Source organism: Branchiostoma lanceolatum, chromosome 6 (assembly GCF_035083965.1).
Source record: "Branchiostoma lanceolatum isolate klBraLanc5 chromosome 6, klBraLanc5.hap2, whole genome shotgun sequence".
Taxonomy (NCBI): Eukaryota; Metazoa; Chordata; class Leptocardii; order Amphioxiformes; family Branchiostomatidae; genus Branchiostoma; species Branchiostoma lanceolatum.
The window spans coordinates 14,761,819-14,781,582 of NC_089727.1; the positions used below are offsets into that span (position 1 = coordinate 14,761,819).

Sequence of the window (19,764 nt, forward strand, 5' to 3'; positions counted from 1 at the left end):
TTTACTCTTTTTACCTTCACGATTTTGGACCTCTTTGCAACAACAACGAGGAACCACTCACATTGGAGTAAACTTGAAAATTCACAAGTTCTTCACAAATTCTTGATCAATAACTCTTCAGTGGGCTTTGTCCTGTCTTGGTTTTCAGTTTCTAAATTCTATGAATCTGTTTGGCTATTTTAAAGGAACGACACAGTAGGCTTGAACGTATGGCGCTAAAACGTTTTGTCACATAAAAATCGGATGAGATTACATGGACACGGACACACTATTTTGTGCGTTTTAGAAGATAGACGCTATAAATTGTAAATAACATGGCCATTTTTGTTCTGCCTTTTACCTCAGCCAGGTCAGGCGTGTTGTAAACCAAGCCTTTTCAGGTATGCGCCAACCAGCGCGCAACAATAATGGGCTATGGTAACTCTGCCTTGGCGTCTGTCTGTATACAGCCCCTTTGTATTGTAGCTTGAAGCCCGTCCAAAGCAGACGGACAAAAATTTCGCGCCAAAATTGACGTCAGGGCTGGCGGGAATGTGACAGCTTTGTGGCAAACTTAGCTAACCAATCAGTGCGCGCGTCGGTCACATACGAAAACAAATCTGACCAATCACGGGAGGGACATTGGAACAAGGCATGCAGCATAAGTAGCGTGGGTACTGCTGCTCTTTACCATAGGCTTCGCTGCAGAACTTTGAGGTAAGTTCACATTTTCCCTACACGTTCTGTATTTTATCAAATTCTCGGAAAAATTGGTAAAGTGTAGCTTGATATTATATCGTTGGTTTGCATTAGTTACAATTTCTACGCGATGATAGATGAGTGCGCAGTTGAATTTTTACATGGACGCTGTTGGACGAATCGCCTACCTGTTCAGAGCAGTGCGCATTAATGGCTGCCCAACAAGAATCATGGCCCTTGCACTCATTTAGCTTCCCCTTCGTTTTTCTCCGGTATTTACCTCAGGATTTGCCTGCAAAACCTCACTGTAGTATTCTTCTAGCTTTGATCTGTCATTTTGAATTTTGTGGTGAATTTCCAACGGCGCAAAATTTTTCTACGGCTTGCCGAAATTGGCTCGTTTTTGTATAGGCTTTGCCTATGGGCGCCTGCCATGCAGAAACGCTGCCATTTTCTCCCTATGTTTGTGCCTGCCATTGCCACAGCATTGCTGCCTATGTACCCAGCGTTTGCCCATAGAGTTCCATAGACTTGCACCTACGGCATTTATAGTACGAAAATTTGTTAAAATCTGTTTGTATTTATGAAGAAACGGGTTCAGATCAGGTCGGGGAGGAAATTTGGAAGGGACTTTCTTTCATGGGGATGGATTTGGGTGGCGTGGCGGCGTAAATTTTCACTTTGTTTTCTAGCTAGCTTGCCTCACCTTCTCTGTTCGCCATTATCCATTGCCAGGCAATGCCTACCCTACCACTTACACATAGGCCTGTACCTCAAGTTGTCGGATTGGGTTTGGAGAATGTTTCGGGCCAAATAATCGGGAAGATCGTTGGTAAAGAAGGATTCTAGCGTGGGGAAGGATGGCTTTCCTTTGTCCTCGCCCGTTTTGGAGGAATTTAAAATGGCGGGAAGCTGTTTTTCGGTCTGGTTTGTGGCTTGCCCTTGTACAGATTGATCTCACTGCACTGCTGAATAGCGGGATTCTTATGTTGCCACTGAGAACCCAACCTAACTTGACTTAAGTGTTCAGAAAACTCAGAAATTTTGAAAGAAGGCTTGTTTACAGCCTGGAAACGGTGGGGGACGCTTATGCGAAGCCTCAAAGGTCATTTTAATGACGACAGGGAGGTTGTTTTTCAGACAAAATGAGCTTTCTTGTCCGGGATGAATTTCTCCATAGGCTTTGTGTTGGGCCGTTTTTCTGAGCACCCCAGAGCACTTGCTAGTGCATGTAGCTGCAATAATATTGTTAGAAATGGGAAATAATCGTCCATTTGACCACATTTTTGCTGGCTGGGCCTATTTTGGGGAAGAAAGCAAGCTGAAACGGTAGCCATTTTGGTCTGGTGGGAGGAAAGGGAGGATTTTGTTGTTTGAGCTGTGTTGATATCGGTACAACAGAAAAGGGGTGCAACAGCAATGGCTTCCATTGCACATTCCCATACACAGGAATTCTAAAGGCAAGATATCTGTCAATTTCTGAAGAAAAATTACCCTGAATGTAGGCCCTGATAATGTATGAGACATTCAAATTTTATGCTTGGTCATGTATTTGGGGCTGGCACAGTTATTTATGAATCTAATTGAGCTTTCACTGCTGGTGAGCATTTTGCCATAGGTTTTGAATGGGGCCCTTGTTTTTCCAGTTTTCGACTTTCTGGTTATTGTTAGGGTTATTACAACAGCGTACAGTTTTTGTGAGAGAAACTCAGCACACGTTTTAAAGGGATTTAAATGGATTTTTGGTGCGTTTGGTGTTAATTTTGAGGAGGTAATTTAGCAGTTTGGGACAATGAGAAGGGATGGGCAAGTTGAGCATTACTGTGACTGATGTGTGTAACACAGTAGCAGAACTTATTCCCTCCAGTATTGAAAATCATCCTCAGTTCTGAATTTGTCAGTTTAGAACCTAAAAAGTAGACGATTGGGCAGTTTTTTTTTTTTTTTTTTTAGTCAGGCTTTGTATTGATAAATTGTGGAAGGTTTACACGGTAGTTGGTACCCATTGTGGGGTAGTCTTTGATTTTGAACCCAATTTTGCTTTTGAACTTCAGATGTAAGCAATTTTTAAGGGTTTTGTTTTTGAATCTTGAGCTGAGCTGTAAGCTACAGTCTGAGACTGTTTGAGCTGAGGTTTTCCATATTTTTTAAATGATTTTACAACTTGAAGTTAGGAAAAGAACCGAAATAGATATGATTTCATGGTTTTTGAGTGGTACTGGTAGAAATGTTGGAGTGAATTTAGTATTCAGGGTATATTTTTATTTAAAATTAGATTCAATTTTTAATAATTCTTGGGAAAAAAAACTTTTAGTGCCAACACATGGCTTTGAAACATGTCTTCGCGTGTGACAATTGCAAACAAAAGAAGTGATCAAGTAAGCTGTGATTATTTTTGCACTGCACTTTTTGGCAGATGTACAATTAATTTGTAGAAACTGGGCTCATACTCATAGATGATTGTAACATTCAGGCATGGGTGTTCTGGTTTAGAAATGAATTTATATCCGGTGCATTATGATACCACTCTTGATCCTAACAGCAGCATTGAATTAAAGGCACTCCGGCATTTTGATGGGTGTTGCTGGCTGCTTCTGTTGGTACTAGTATTCTGTAATGCAAATATGATCCAAACAGGTCATGTTTTGAGGGGTGTGTATTTTCCACAAATATTCATGGACAAGTTACAAGGTATAAGGAGACGGTTTAGCAGGCCTTTGTAATTATTCCCATTTACTGTAATTAACACCTCACAGTAATTATCACTCCAGTCTTTGATACCTTTTGTGCTTCAAAGTTTCACCAGTAGATAAGTGACATGCAATTAGATTTGTTATTTTGGCCAATATAACTGGGTCTAAGAAAACAGTTCTCTTGCCAGGGCCTCCTTGCTATAACAAGCAGCTTTCCAATAATCCTTGATTGGATTTTGAGCTGCAACACACCCTGTCACTGAAGTTTGTATTAATCAGTCTGTGCTGGGCCTATAATGGCGTTATCACAGACCGTGTTGCTAGCTGTACTAAGTATTCAGTAGCCAGCCGATTGGAACTGTCCACAGAGAATGAAATAATGGTGCTATAGAAATACTAATGGAACGGTGCATTCTGACTCAAGCTAATCATAGTAATGTTTCCATTGAGATTTTTATAAAATGTGCAAATTGTATTGGTGCCATCTTTATCCAGGATGAATTTGATGGAACATTAACTTCTAGTGAGATTGAGGGTGATTACATAATAAGTCAGTGGAGTGATTTGAAGAAGTTTATCTGCCAAAAAAAGGCATGTTTTGCTTGCTGTGATGTTTACACTATTTATACAGCTATATTGAAAATATGCAGTCATCACAGGGTTTCCTTGATTTCTGTATCAATTTTTTTTCATACTGTTGATATCTAATGGATGTATTCTATTGTCTTCTAAAGGTTTTACTCCTTGTTTCAGGTGTTAATCCGTGGAGTATCAAGTCAGCCATCATGCCAAAGGACAAGAACAAGCCCAAGGGGAAGATGTCGGCGTATGCCTGCTTCGTACAGGAGTGCCGCCGTGAGCACGAGAAGAAGTACCCCGACAAGCAGGTTGTCTTCACTGAGTTCTCCAAGAAGTGTGCTGAGAGATGGAAGGTGAGATCAACCTCATTTGCTGTAATTTCTCATTGCAAAGTTCAATAAAAGACTTAAGTTCAGTTTAGGAAGTCTTTTGTACTTAAAGTGTGCAGGACATTTTGATGTTGTGTTTGCATGATATGGAGGATGATGGAATTGTTATGTTTTTCTATTTGTAATTAAGTGACCATAGAGACGAGTAATGAATTCAACACTGATTTTTTTTCCCTCTTTTTCAGACCATGAATGATGGTGAGAAAAAGCGCTTCCAGGACCTTGCCGAGACAGACAAGAGGCGGTACGAACGGGACATGGCCAAGTACGTCCCGCCCAAGGGGCAAGAGGGCGGCCGCAGGAAGAGGAAGAAGAAGGACCCCAACGCACCCAAGAGGGCCATGTACGTGATGTATCTCTGGAGCTAAGAACAACTGCCGACAGATTATCAACCCCAACTAATTTGGCTTTGACAATGTTTATTCTGCTTCTACAGCTAGTCCCTTGACCTCCGGGTCGTTGGGGGGACAAGGTAGCAATGAAGATGGACATCTGTCTCCAGACTAGTGTTTATTCACTGCTTTCATAAAAGAATTCAAACCCGGCCAACTATATTTAAAATAGAACTTGCCCAGTAGACTAGATAACTATTTTGATTTTCATGTATCTCCATGTACTTGTTTGTCTGCAATTAGCATATTGACTTGACTTCATAGTCTTTGCTCCTTCAGGGGGATAGAGCCTGAGTAAAGTGACTCAACAGTGGTCTATTTTTCATTGTAACAGTTTTTATTTCATTCGTTTAGTTTTCAAGTATAAAAATCTGCTGTTTTTGTCATTTTCCAGGTCAGCCTTCTTCATGTACTGTGCTGATGCTCGTCCCAAGGTCCGCGCAGCACACCCTGATTTCCAAGTGGGGGACATCGCCAAGATTCTGGGGAAGCAGTGGAAGGAAATCACTGATTCAGACAAAGCCAAGTATGAAAAGAAGGCCCAAACTGACAAGGCTCGCTACCAGAAGGTGTGTACAATTTGTACATGGAACTGTAAAGAGACAGATTTACTTCTTATTATGTAGGGGAAAGTAGACACATGCTCTCACACTGTTGGCTTTTTATGTTGTTAACGGTATAAATGATTTTTCAACAGGAGCTCGCAGAGTACAAGAGAACTGGGGGTGGTGCCAGCCCTGCCAAGAAGGGCCGTCCAGCCAAGAAGGCGGCGCCGCCACCCAAGAGGGTAGAGGAAGATGATGATGAGGATGATGACGAGGAGGAAGAGGAGGAAGAAGAGGAGGAGGAGGAAGAAGATGATGACGATGATGACGATGATGATGACGAGTAGATCTTGTCCTCTAAGGCTCTTTCTCAGCTGTACACATCTGAAAGCTCATTCCAGTCCATCTTCTCTATTACCCTAGGCAGGACAAAAAAAATGTAGAAAAAAAGTAGCGAGCCCTTTCAGAACAGGACCCCTGTCACATATCCTATGGTTGTGTTACGAGACTCAGTGAGTAAAACTGTGTTTGAAGATGTATCCGTAGAAGACTAGGCCTGTGATTACCAGTATATGCATTTTTAGAGGGAGAAAATATATAAATAGTAGTGGTAGTTGTTGTTTACTGTCTTGCTGTTGTACTGTTGGACCAGAAGAGATTTTTGAAGCTGCTTCATTGTGAGTTCACTTTTTAGAAACCTAAATCATTTCTGTAGAGCTACATGTATGGTTACGCTTTCCAAAGAGTGAGTAGCATGGTAATGTTTTATTGTGTAGATTTTTTGAAGATTTGTCCTACCTTTAATTGCATTGAAGCAGCCTCCTTGTGTGTAGTGAGAAAACAACATTCCTTGTGTAGCTATGTCATTTTTCTCATTGACAGTTCTCTCAGTTTAGGGCTTACCCAAATCTTTGTGTACTTAAACAGGCAGACAAGTTTGTATTACAACCAAAAGTCATTTTAGCAAGAGAATGAATCTTGTCAGAATATAGGAAACAGTTTTGTATGCTTACTTGCCTGTCCCCAATACTACAGATTGTAATATACCTAGGAAGGATCCAAGCTGTCTCTTCAGGATGAGAGGGCTCAAAGTGCAAGTAATTCCTGGTGCTGATTGATTTGAACTTGAAGTAGTTCTTACCTCAAGCCAAGCTTCGAGGCATGATAGCGGGAACATACTAATTTGCGAGTGCTGAAAGCCCCCAATCTAGAATTGACTGTTAGGGAGAGTTTTGATCACTTTGTTTTGGCTGTACCTATAACTTTTTTGTGAAAAATAAAATTTTTATTAATAAAACCAGTTGGTCTCTGCTTTAGTGATTATGCTGGTGATCTGTTAGCATACTTGACTGAATGAAACATAATTAGCACACTGTAATATATGCAGCTTGAACTTGTCCATTGAGAAAACAAGATCAAAACAGATATGGAAAAAGGATCAAATGGTTGAAGTGACTGTACTGCCACCAGTGCACTGGCAAGAAGTAATCTGTTGAGAGCAAATAGGATTAAACCAGGATTAAGTTCAGTTTCATGATAATTTCATCGCTCATGCTGATAGACACCTTGATTTGCCCATGACAGAATTGAAAAAAATGGGCCGTCACAGGTAAATACAATGCAGGTGACCTTGGCATGAAATCAGTAGCCCCAGGCAACATGGCAGTAAAGTTTTGAACCAGGCACACTCCTCACCTTTGTTTCAGAAAAGAGCTTTGTGGCAGTTATTACAGCTCCTAACCCTAGATGTTTGTAAAGCAACACAAATTTGTCTTGCTGATGACTGTAAAACAGAATAGGGTCAGGTTCTTAGCTGCAAGTGTGCTTGACCAAAAACGTGATCATCATTGCTTCACCTCAACTGAGGACGACTTACTTTTTAGAGCCACGTAAATAGTGAGAAATACAGTTGTAGGTTGATATGATGCTCTTCTCCAACTGCCAAGACGTGGTGTGATATCAGCTCATCTGTTAGCACTACTGGGGTGCTTTATTTTGTCGCCTCGAAACAAAACACAAAAACAAGCTGAAAGCCATCCTCTGGTTGGTAAGGAGGATTGTTCACCAAATTAATTTACTCTCTAACCAGAGGTTGTTGGGGAAAATTGTGACTGCGGGGAGGACGGACAAAAATAGGCCATATGATTGGAAGCTGGAGGCTTTTTGACTTGAGTTAACTTTGTGGTGCATTAACAACACAAAGCCCTGCCATTTGGCAGCATTGATGAACAGTTCAAAGTCATGTGTGGTAACATTGATGTTGGTCAAATCAATTACCCTAGATTTGATTTATAAAAAGTATACATGTGTCAACTTTGTTACGTGCACTTAAACTTGGCTATACCTGCAGTAAAATCACCATTTCACATTGGAAATCTTTAAAAAATCCATATCCTACAGTAGATCTAGTATATTTAACCTTGAGCACAGTAAAGTAGCTGTTAGACCTCCGATTTTCCATTGGTTACAGGGTTGGGCAGCAGGGAATTTCTAGATTCTATTATTAATACTAAAGTATGCCTCCAACGACCACCTGATATTGTTTCCAGCGTATATATTCCAAACAACAATGCTTATGATTAATCTTATGCAAGCTTGTGGACAAGTAATATCAGACTGAGACTGTTTGTTTCTTCTACATGAACTGCAACACATCTGAGATGAACAAAGACTGGCTGCACCAAAAGCACAGCCTTTTTTAATGCAATGCTGTTTACCAAATCCAAAGTGCAAGATACCTATGCCTTGTGTTTTGTTCCATTATGCAACATCCTGATAGTATTAGTGGTAATCTGCACTTCTATGTGTCATTAAATTTTTTTTTGCTTCAATTAATCTTCATCCTCATATGCATACAAATGTATTTAGACATAGGCTCCAAGAAACATGTCAGCAGCAGAACTACCAATAAAATATTTTCACCAATACATTCTTTGTTACTTGTGAATGGCAACATGCTGTTTCCAAATGACTGCTCTGATGTGCTGCAAACTCTGACATTCTACAAGCTGTGTTTTAACAGAAACTTCTCTGGAAAAATCTTGACAGAGAATTGAGTACAAAATTATTTAATGCATTTTGATATCTTGTGACATGACCCTCTAAACTAAGCACACTGGCCTTGTAACAGATAGATAAAATCACAATCACTTAGTAATTCATCTAGCCTGTATGTAGTATGGAGATGTTATAAGTGATAAAAGTAAAGATTCTGGACATGACAGGAAAAGGTTTGCTTTCATTTTATGTTTCACTTTTACATCTAAAATATGTCAACATGCTTCGGACAATGCGGCATATAATCTATACACATTTCTTTATCAATCTTTACCTATTGTTGCTCTGCTACAGGATAAACAAGTTGTTAAAAGTTAGAAAGGCAACAAAGGATTATAGTTTTGGTATTGCTATTGGCTTTCATAAAATTATGACCTTGACAAAATGTGATAGCAACAAAGATGTATCATGCAATACAGCAGCTTTGTAAAACAGCCATACAATCTCAAGCAGAAGGTTTTACAAGGCATTATTAAACAGATCTGTATCTGTACAATGTGAGCTATACATGGACTTGGTGAGATGTATATATGTCTTTTGTACAGTTAAGTGTATACAGATTGACCGTTTGACACTTTGAGAAAGCTGAACACAAAAGTATGTAATTGTACATAGTACAATGTAGTAGACTACTAGTAGTTCCTGTCAAAAGTACACATAACACCAATTGCAGTTTGATTCAGCATAACACCAATAATTAAGAATGAAACATCTGCTGATAACCTTACACTATAAGACCTGACACTCTTTAAACCTCTATTCCTTTTAGACTGAATCCTTCAGCTATATAATTTACCAAAACCTTCCTAGAAACAAGCTTATTCTGAAGCTTGTTCAATATCAGACATCCCTGCCTTTGAGGGAAGCATGTGATATTTGATTCCTTCCTTCTTCCCGATCTTCCTTTGATTTCCATTCCCTTACAGCAACCTGCAAACACTATTCTTCTTTATACAGTCCACCAGATTTAAGAAGGTCCAGCAAAGTTTCAGCACTTCCACCATGCACATTTCTTCTGAATACGATCATCCCTGGAATGAAGCATTGTGGCATTCCTTTCCCCCTCAATTTTCCATACTATGGCATACTTACTGAAGTATTTACATGATTAAGTTTTGGAATATGAAACTCCTTGCTGGTTACTTTTCTTTCAGCTGAGTCCATACAAAAAAGTCTGTGCTGAATTCCAGTGTTAGAAAATGGTCAGGAGGGCAAAGACGCCGTACAGCAAGGCACAGGGATAGGCTACAAGCAGCTGCTGGTCGTGCATGGCGAGGGCTGACACAAACAACTTTGAGGCTGACATGCTACACCAGCCCACTGATAGTGTGGCTAAAATCTGGCCCAGGACACCCCTGGAAAGACAAAAAAACAAACATACTCACTTTAACATAATATCTTTATGTTGAAAGACATTCAATGGTTGTACATAACATAACATAACATAACATAATGTTCGGATAAGAGGCATATTGCATATGAGATCCGCGTCTTAAGCTTAGAGTTCAGAGTTTGTGATGAGAGTTTATGTTAGGCTGGGTGAGTACTCCAGTGGTTGTCCAGTTTTGACATGAAGGCGTTCACAGTTTCGGCAGCTACAACATCCGCAGGAATGCTGTTCCAGGAGTTATGTTCATGTGTATGACATCAACATATTCTACCTTGATTAATGAACACTGCCTCTTTCCCATGTAATGCTAGCTACAGGTATCATTTCAATCAAAAACTAGAAATCTGTCAAACTTAGGTTGAGACCAGGTCAAGGTATCTAAACTTGAAGTACAATGTTACAAAGAATAGAAAGTAAGAAGAAAAAGATACCAATGCAGGAAACTTTTCTTAGGTATCATGCAAAACAGCGACTCCTTGTGATACTTTTCATGCAGGGAAGAATAAGATGAAGCCATACTCACTGGAGTGAAAGAATGATTGAAGTTCCTGACAGAAAGACCATGGGCAGCAGACAGTAGCCTAAGATACTGGCCACAGTCCACACACTGACCCCCGTTAGACTCATCATGTTCAGCAGGCACCACAGCGACACACAGCCGATCCCACCGATACCATAGATGTAACCAAATTGAACCTTTCCTCCCTGAAATAGAAGATATTCAGTACTTAAAAACATAAAAGATTTGTCGTAAGCATTGTTTTCTTTTTGTGAGCTAAGCTAGCACATACTGGTGTTACTTGTCAATAATTTTGCTATGGCCACGTAATTCTATAACTTTTTTACAGCCTTGCAATAAATGTACAAAACATCAGATCCAATTAAAACATATAATTCATTCACAATTTACTAATCATAGTACCACAATGGATGGCTACTAAGTAACATCCCATAGTTGCTTGCTGTAAGCACAGCATGGTAAGAAAGGTCCTTACCAATAAGAGACAGGACCCAAACATGAGACAGAACACCAGAGGGCCAGCCAGGTCCCCATCCCCCAGTATTGAGGCATCCGTTTCTTTTGTAGGGTTAAGAACTGTCATTGTCTGGAAGGAAAAGGTTCAAATGGTGAGAAGATTTCAATTCTGAATGTAAAGGTAACCAGACAGAGGTATCAAGGTCAAAATTAGTACATGTAACTCCTGATTTGAAAGGAAACTCCAGATTTAGTACTTGTGGCATCTTATCATAAACATTCCAATCTATAAGGCTTTTGCTTTAGTATTATGGAAGTCAAAGTACTGTATCAAGATATTTTTGTTTGGTAAAATGCCAGCAGATATGCTTTGACTAAGAAATTGATGTGGGCTTGGATATCTTACCTTTTGTGTTATGTGATCAAAGTTGATTCCTAGTTCTGAAACAGAAGAAGTGAGACACAAAATTCTCAGTCATAGATAATTGATTATATAAAAACAACCAATATGGTCAATCCATATCTTATACAGGGGGAGATATATGCCCTTATTGAATTACAATTTAAAAAATGGTTCCTCTTTTTCCTCAGACCTAAGAAATCCCTACATGCACAAGACAACCCACCACTTTGCCCCAGTCAGAATATTAACAAGCAAATAAAAAAATGTTTTCCCAAAATTCATGGAAGATAGATTAGGTGAATGTTAGTGGGACAAAACTGAACAAAGCCAAAAATGCCTGAGAGGTTTTAGTGTGCAGGGGCACCACCAACCACAACACACCGGTACTGCATCCCTACCTTCCAATAGCGGTGGTTCATCTTCAAAACTGTTGTGGCCTGTGAGTACAAAATGGGCGTGTGTGTGCTGTCTCATTTGTATGTATGCATTTTATCCATCTAAGAATTTAAAGACCCTATTTCAATTCAGTAGTTGTTGCATTGGTTTTAGGCATCAAGAAATTGCTCAAATTAAATACCAACAAAAGCAACGTCCACATGACCCAGTAATTCCTGTCCATTCCAATGTACTGTATGTTTGCTTCTGGAAAAAATATCCTGATTGTACCAAATCTTTTCCTTTTTGAACAAAAAGAAGACAGTACTAATGTTGATACATGTATTTAAGTCTGCTGTAAATGTTTTACTCTTTCCAGACCACACATCAACATTTTCCCCATCTTAGACTGTCACCATCTCCTAGCATAGTCACCTAAATCTCCCACTAATTCTCTTGTCCTTGCACTGAGAGAAAAGAGATGTACCTTCCAAAAGCGGTGGTTCGTCCTCGAAACTGTTGGGATCCCCTGGCGCCATGGGTGAGGCCCCGTCTGTCTGTGTGTAGCCGGCGTAGGATGAGGATGTGTCTGGGGTGAAGATATTGGGCTGGGCAGGGTACCCTCCCTGCTGCTGGGAATAGTCGTATCCACCAGCAGGGTATTGACTAAAAAACACACAGAAAAGAACAGTAAGCAATGTACTATATGACAGCAGTTACACTTACAGTGAAACCTTACTCGACACAAAAAAAGGACAGAATCTTTTATATACTATGACTGGTCACACACATTTCTAAAGTTACATGTGGACCTGCCAGTTTGACTTTAAGTTTGAGTAGAATAATACCACAAGTCTGAAATTTTAAGACAAAATTTGAGGACAGCATTCTACATATCCAACGGGAAACTGTACAACATATGATCAGAAACATATGAAATATTCAAATCCATTAACTTTTCAAAGTGTGCAAGATAGATACTGTTAGTGTTACCTCAGGTGCAGCCCTTCTTATTTCTTAAGACCCAAGTAGTTTCAAACTCCTGTATACAAAGAAACCAACACATACTTTGGTGTATACTGTTGCTGTCCCCTGTTGTCATATGCTACATACTGTTGTTGTCCGCCTCCATCGTATCCTGCATTCTGGTTCTGGTCATCGTAACCGGCGTAGTTCGTCTGGAAGAATCCCTGGTCAAACCCGTCGGCGGTCTGTCCATACCCTCCCGACATGGTGGTACTGAAACAAGAGAAACCAGCTCACATACAACGAGGAACCTTTGCATCTCAATATACAAGCCAATGGTTCCATCTCTGAGATTTTTGTCTCTGTTTGCATCCAGTAAGATTCTACAACATACACAGTAGTCAAAAATCTTCTCTGTGAGCAACATGTCTGCAAAACTGTGCTCTCCAAGCAGAGAAAATTGTGACCTTTTTATCATATGCCCTGTTTTTCGTCAACTGTCTCTAAAATGGGGCATATGAAATTATGATGAAAACGTCACAATTTTCCCCAACAACCTCTACTTGGGGAGAACAAAGCTGTACAAACATTCAGCATTCTTTGAGCAGCATGTCCCCTAAAACTGTTAACTATGGCAATAACAAGGCAACCCTTTTAATTTCAATATATCATCGGATTAAGCTATCATCTATCTCTTCCATGACGGTGGATTTAATCATAGCGTGACAATCTTCATCAACGACACTGACACAATAACTGAATAAGGGCATACCAAATCATACTACCAAAACATGACCCTATAAAACAAACTGTTCATGCTACTTGCATTTAGTACAAAAACTGTATGCACTTATGAAAGAGAATTTATCACTAGCACCATTCTAATGTTTCCAGAGGTATTAAAAAGCAACAGCATCCTTGATTTTATTTCCTCTCAACTCAAGACCTTGTCCTAAACCAGTGTTTTTGTGAAGTATAGTTCGAGCAATCATTATGGCATTCTGTGTGTTGAAGAGATCAGCCAGGCAACAGCCAGTTCACCAGCACCACTGTGTTATAGAGGAAGCATGGACACAGAAGAGACAGTACAGACCTGGGTGGTGTCTGGCTTCCTTCAGGAAACCCTGAGGAATTATCTGGTGGTTGGGAAGTGTCTTGTATTGGGGAAGTGTCTTGTATTGGGACTTCCATGTTTTCTTCTTTTCATACAAAGAATGAACAACAGATAAATCACACCTGGATTACCCGTGATATGTTGTGTGCTTGTCAATCTATGATGATTCAGGAGCTGAGATTGTGAAGCTGTTACTATCATTTGTATGGCAATTCACTACGGCAATTCATAGTGGCCCAGGTTCTAGTATTCGGTTGTAAAATGGTATGGAGGATTCTGTGTCACAAGAAATAAATGCATGAAATGGACTGAACTGAAATACAAATAGTAAGAATGAAGGTAGTGCAAACAAGGCCAAGGAGGTGAAGAAACAGGGCCTCGGGGCAAATACTCTGTTCCTAAAAATTCCTTCAAATATATGTCAACCTTAGGCCACCCATATTACTAATACCTCAAATCAAAATAACAACCAACTTACATGTAACGTTACAGTGATCATGGGCAACTTATCACAATCATGATTTTTAAAAATCATATCAAAATGAATAAATTGTGATTTACAGTGTGTTCAACAAGAATGTTTTGGTAAATCCTAACACATACACTCTATAAAACTGTTCTGACTGCAAGGCCACCATAATCCATAAAGTCGTTAGCGTTCCTTGAAAACAAAATAATAAGTATTTTGACTAGGGGTGGGTACCGGTACCGTGAACCGGTACAAAACCGGTATTTCTTAATGGACCGGTCCAAAAAAACCGGTCCGTAAAAAATCAGTGGACCGGCCTATGGACCGATTAGAAAATTCATAGTACCAGGCGGCCACATAACTGGTCTAAGAAAATGCAAAATAGCAGATTTAACTTCGTGTTCGAAGACGTTAGCTGTGAATCATACCTAGAAACACTTAAAGGATTAGTAAACAGACGGCGAGGAGAGTATAATTATAATTTTGAGACAAAGTGCAATCCTAAGAAATTATATCGTTCCAGACATGACGTTTGGAGACTTTTACGTGTGTCTCGCTCTCCAAAATATGATGTACTGCGACACTACTGTAATCAGGTACAGGTACAGGTCCGCACCTGGACCTGACCCTCTGGACCTGGACCTGGACCGGACCTGAATTGTTTGTACCGGTACCCACCCCTAATTTTGACAGTAATACCCCCCCCCCCCCTCCAGCTGGTTGGCGTGCAACAAATGACACAATTTCTTCCCCCCACTGAAACCAAATCATGCCATATCCTTACTCTATAGAAAGCTATCTTTGTCATACACTTACCTACAGTTATTGAAGATGACAACTCCTCAAGACAGTCCGAAATTCGCCCAATCTGGGAGAAGAAAAAACTTGGCTTCCTTGGAAGAAGATCAGAACCAACGTGGCATCTCGCTCGTTCTCGCGAGACTTCCTGTCATCTACCCACAGTTCTGTGCGATAATTGCAAGAAAAATGTCGGGAATGGAGGTAAGGAGTTCCGTACAAAATCTTCTTTTTCTGCACCCTGTGACTTCATAAGAGGATGAAAACACGTCTTGTTAATAGCTAAGAATATGTAGATGCGGTTGAATGGTCGGTTGTGTCGTTAACCGAGCGTTTTTCTGTGCTGCGGACTTGTGAAAGTCAGATAACGGTCCCCGACACTTTATCAACAAGTGAAACGCCAGACGCGACAAATCAAGACAAGCTAATTTGAATAATGTCTTGCACATCTGGGACTTTGGGGGCGGTCTTGTGGGCGTTTCATAAAAATTTATGTTATTGATTATGACAAGGGCATCTTTGTTAAACTGTCGGGAATTTCCAAATATGTCCTTGTGTACAACACTTCACGTGTAAACAAGGGAATTCTTGGGAATCATTTACAGTGTGCAGGGAATTGAGAGTAATTGTGACATGATAAAACTGACAAGTATGGCATTATAATAGACAAAGTAGCCACAGGTCTTATGTGTTCTGCTGTGTTAAGTTAAGAGTTGAAGACTCCGAAATAGCTTAGATGTAGTAAGATGCAGGATGTTTTGGCTAAAATAGGCTGACTCAAATTACAAAATTTACATTTTAGGATGCACTCAGATCTTGTGATCCAAATTTACTGTGGTAAGATTTACGATTGAGTTAGCCCTACTGTAGGGTTTAGAAAGCTAAGACTTTCCGATTAAGTAAGACCTATCTGGGTGAACACAGTTAAGTTGGAAAGTACTTGGTGTGGCCTGTTAAGATTTGCATACCAGTGATGTGCTGTCACAGAATTGTCAGCTGTCATAACACTCTTTTTCACACATCAAGTTGATGTAGAAAGGTTAGATGGTCATTGGAGGAGAGCTCAGTACCATTCAGGAATATGATACAATGTTGCAAATGCAATCTTTTCTGGTCAGCTGTCAAAAACTGAAAAAGTAAAACTTTGTCATGTGACTTAATTCTACTGGTAAAGGTACTGTATCATGTTTATCCACTGCTTTGAATGCTTTAAACTTAAGTGCCCTGACTGGGATTACATGTAAGTTGCAAGTAAGTGACTCAAGTAAGTCAAGTTTATTCTCTCTTCCCTGACAACAGTCTGATGGTGGCAGTTTCCACAGAGGCGGGGGCAGCCGACTGTCCATGCGCCAAAAGTCCATGGAGCGAAAGCGTGTGAACAAGGAGCACAACAGTAACTTCAGGGCTGGGTACGTCCCCATAGACGAGGACAGGCTACACAAGACGGGCATCAGAGGGAGGAAACTGACTCTGGGGATTATCCTCATTGTCATCCTCTTCATCCTGGTTATCATCAACTTTATTGTAAGTAAACAGCTTTCCATTTACATTGTACTTCACTAAGTACCTATAGTACAGATATGTAAAAACTTGCTAGCCTCCTTTGCAGGCCATCCAGGTGGCAACATCGACCTCTCCAGCTAAAGAACCTGGCCCTGATATGTTGAATTAGCGCTCCCGAAATGTTGAACCATAGGGAACAATAGACAATAAACCGGACAGAGAGAGATATCATTTAGACCTTGCTCATGTGTTCTTGTTGTGCTTCTGTTCTGTTCAACAAGGAAACAAGAATAACCAAATGTGTTCTTATTCCAGCTGACTGTCCTGCTACTCCATGTCCTGGTGATTGACCACAATGGCATGGAAACTCTGGACTTCATGGACGACGGGACCCTCAGGTTCAAGTACGGAGGGGACATGGGCAATGTCAAGCCACTTGACAGCAAGATTGGTGGCTTTGGAAACCAGGACTTTGAACTTACAGGAGACAACCAACCGGTAAATACTACACTACAGACATACCACATTGTTTTTAAGGAAGAAATCAACTATTTATATACATTGTTGTACATGTGTATGTGATTCTCCACAGTGGCTGCTACACTGATAAATGTTTGTTTTGCTGCACTCTAAAGATACCATATGTTTTACTTTTGAGGAATGATAACGAACAATCTGAGAAAATTGCTATTGGTCTAAAAATAAAAATGCTTTAGAGCTTGAGGTCATTGTATGTTGCATTCTTTTCAGTCCAGCCTGTTAACTTTGCAAATGACTTACACATGATGCTGTCTGTCTTCTGCAGGTCGTTGCTCAGAACAGGATCACAGATCAGATCAGAGGCAGTTCGGGTGAGTTTTGTTCCATGATGTAATGATTTAGTCCAACAGCATGATACATACTTTTTTATGTGCACAGAACAAAGTTCAGACTTCATTGTGCATACAGAATTCAGAATTTTGGACATTTATAGTGGTATGGAAACTTGAGAATAGAAATTAAGAATACCCTCACTTATCAAAGTCAATTTTTTATGTCTATATAGTTCAAGTGGAACCAGGCAAGACTACCATCAAAGGAGATCATGGCCTTGACATTGTTAACCCTAAGACCAACCAGACTATCTTCACCACTGACTATGACAGTGAGGAGTTCAGGATGCCAGATGGGGTGGACAATCTGAACGTCAGGAGGGCACAGACATTTAGGGTAAGACTGGGGCGAAGGATTCACCAAGCTACTTCAGCATATTCTACAACTTACAAGCAGAGGTTTTCATCGAGGGGCTATCAGTGGCCGGGATTTTTAACAATGCCCTCCCTTTGTGAAGGGAGGGCACCATTAAAAATCCTGGCCACTACTAGCCCCTCAATCAAAGCCTCTGCTTGGAGAATATCTTCAGCATCCTGTTAGCTTTTAACACATTTTTACAGTGTGCACTTCAGTCATGTTGAGAAATATCTCATGACATGAAAACAAATGTCTCATAACTTGATGATACAATTTAAGTACACCACATTACACTCAGAGAGCACAAAACTCTGCCATAGCAGCATAGTTTTCCCTCATGATATACTATTTCCATGCATGTAATCTGCACTTTGAAAGGAAACTGATTTAGAGTTTTAGATTAGTCTTTCCTAAATTTACTTTTCTCTCCCTTAGGCCAAGGCCTTTCCATAGGCAATCATCCACAACTTTTGAACCTGGCTTATTCACCCATTGCATTTCTTTTTTGAAAGTACATGTACATGAAGTAATGACGATATAAACACTTATGACACTGCAGATATAAAGATATGATTACTCACACATACTGTCTGCATGTGTTGGTAGGTGGCCAGTCCAATCAACAGTGACCTACGTGTGAGCACGAGAAAGAACGCCATCTTCCGAGGCAACGAAGGGGTCAACATCCTTGGCAGGACAGTGAACTTCAACTTCAGAGATGATCTCATGCTTGAAACACTTCGAGTAAGGAATTCATTTGTTTTTGTTCAATTCAGTTTATTGATATAGAACTGAAGGATATGATATTCTTCATGTACTTATATCCATCATTTTACGTCAGTAGGAGTAGAAAAAAGCCAACATTGATAAAAGAATCCTAGCATATCAAGTTTCTTGTTAAACTTTTACCTACTTTTTCTCTGAAATTGATGATAGGGGTATGCATTTTCAGTATTACTGTCTGATGTTTGAGACATTTACATTAAGCATAACTACATGATATCTTTGTTATGTTCTCTTCCCAGAATGAATCTGTTGTAAGAGGCAGTGCCTTTGTGAAAGCCGGCGGGGGACTTTATATCAACAACACACGACTGCCGCGTAGCAGTCCCGATCCATTGTCAGTTATCGACCGAGGCACCACCACCTACAAGATATGTGTGTGCACGCCGTCGGGTAAACTCTTCCGTGTCCCTATAACAAGGGCAGGGCAAGGCTGCCACACTGTCAATGAAAACATAAACCCTTGCCTGTAGTTTTTTATTGCTAAAAAAAATTCTGTTAATAGAATGGTGCTGTGGCAGTGGAGCTGAAAAGGGAAAAAGACAGTATAAGAAGTGCCTCTGAATCATGTCTTTGTAGTCATAGTGACGTGCAAAGTCTCCATCTTGTCTGGTTAAAAGGAAAGTCAATCTGATTGAGCTGTGGCAATTTCTGACATGGTGAATTGTGAAGAAAATCTTTCAAAGCAATACATAAATGAATACTTTTATATGCTTTTCAATGGTTGAATACTTTACCAGTACAACTGATAAAACAGTGAATGAGAACAGTGAGTGCCAGTGCAGTAAAATTTACAGAAGAACTAACAATATGATTTTATTAAGTGCCAATTTTACTTGAATGATACTTTTATTTTGTTTTAGTGGTTCTTAATGACATACCTTTAGCATACGCATGATTAAATTGTACTAGTTTTGTGTCATCATTGGTTCTCTTTGATTCTGATGTGAGGATTCACAGCTGAATCACTTTGAGTAATGAAAGTAAAGCCACCTTACCTGGTCAATTACTTTATTGTCCACAATATGACTAGTATGGCTACATCTACTTTATGAATGTAGGGGTTAACAAATATATGTATATTCAGTTTTGGTGCTAAGTAACAACTTCATGCTCAAGCTACAGACTAAAACAACTGATTTCTGGATTTCAAACAAATTCATGGCAACAAGGACTACTTAGCTAATGTCACACTCTCACAGCAATATGGCTTTATTTCTGTCTCACTAGTTACATAAGATTTTCTAAATAAGATATACCTAACACTAATACATATGCTTTATTGTATTATCTTCTATGTAACTACTTTTGTAACCAATAAACGCAGTTTTGCATTATTTTACTTTTGTTCTTTTGTATTTGTGTATATGTGTCCTTAGCTTTGTGATCTAAAAAAGATGTCTTGCCGTTTGTTAATTCTAACA

General features: G+C 39.8%; 3 protein-coding genes across 12 annotated transcripts; 2 read left to right on the forward strand and 1 right to left on the reverse strand.

Annotated features, from left to right (window-relative positions):
• Positions 1 to 565: 565 nt before the first annotated feature.
• LOC136436766 (high mobility group protein B1-like) lies at positions 566 to 6,573 on the forward strand. Its single transcript, XM_066431015.1, has 5 exons — positions 566 to 696; positions 4,125 to 4,303; positions 4,525 to 4,682; positions 5,126 to 5,300; positions 5,429 to 6,573. The coding sequence occupies exons 2-5, from the start codon at positions 4,157 to 4,159 to the stop codon at positions 5,621 to 5,623; spliced, it is 675 nt and encodes a 224-aa protein (XP_066287112.1). The 5' UTR covers positions 566 to 696; positions 4,125 to 4,156; the 3' UTR covers positions 5,624 to 6,573.
• A 2,835-nt stretch (positions 6,574 to 9,408) lies between these two features.
• LOC136436774 (protein YIPF5-like) lies at positions 9,409 to 14,957 on the reverse strand. Of its 10 annotated transcripts, none has more exons than XM_066431029.1 (9): positions 14,847 to 14,957; positions 13,537 to 13,642; positions 12,546 to 12,716; positions 11,965 to 12,143; positions 11,501 to 11,539; positions 11,106 to 11,140; positions 10,719 to 10,829; positions 10,247 to 10,428; positions 9,409 to 9,688 (listed from the first exon to the last, which is right to left on the reverse strand). In XM_066431029.1, exons 2-9 carry the CDS (start codon positions 13,632 to 13,634, stop codon positions 9,526 to 9,528), a joined length of 978 nt encoding a protein of 325 aa, XP_066287126.1. In that variant the 5' UTR covers positions 13,635 to 13,642; positions 14,847 to 14,957; the 3' UTR covers positions 9,409 to 9,525. The 10 variants fall into 10 exon arrangements, with proteins under 10 accessions (XP_066287126.1, XP_066287128.1, XP_066287127.1 ...); XM_066431031.1 differs by having other exon boundaries at positions 13,537 to 13,639; positions 14,847 to 14,950; XM_066431030.1 differs by having other exon boundaries at positions 13,537 to 13,639; positions 14,843 to 14,950.
• Positions 14,847 to 18,881, forward strand: LOC136436772 (beta-sarcoglycan-like). The gene is made up of 7 exons (XM_066431025.1): positions 14,847 to 15,028; positions 16,124 to 16,348; positions 16,643 to 16,825; positions 17,133 to 17,178; positions 17,373 to 17,536; positions 18,164 to 18,301; positions 18,583 to 18,881. Exons 1-7 carry the CDS (start codon positions 14,858 to 14,860, stop codon positions 18,811 to 18,813), a joined length of 1,158 nt encoding a protein of 385 aa, XP_066287122.1. The 5' UTR covers positions 14,847 to 14,857; the 3' UTR covers positions 18,814 to 18,881.
• Positions 18,882 to 19,764: the final 883 nt, after the last annotated feature.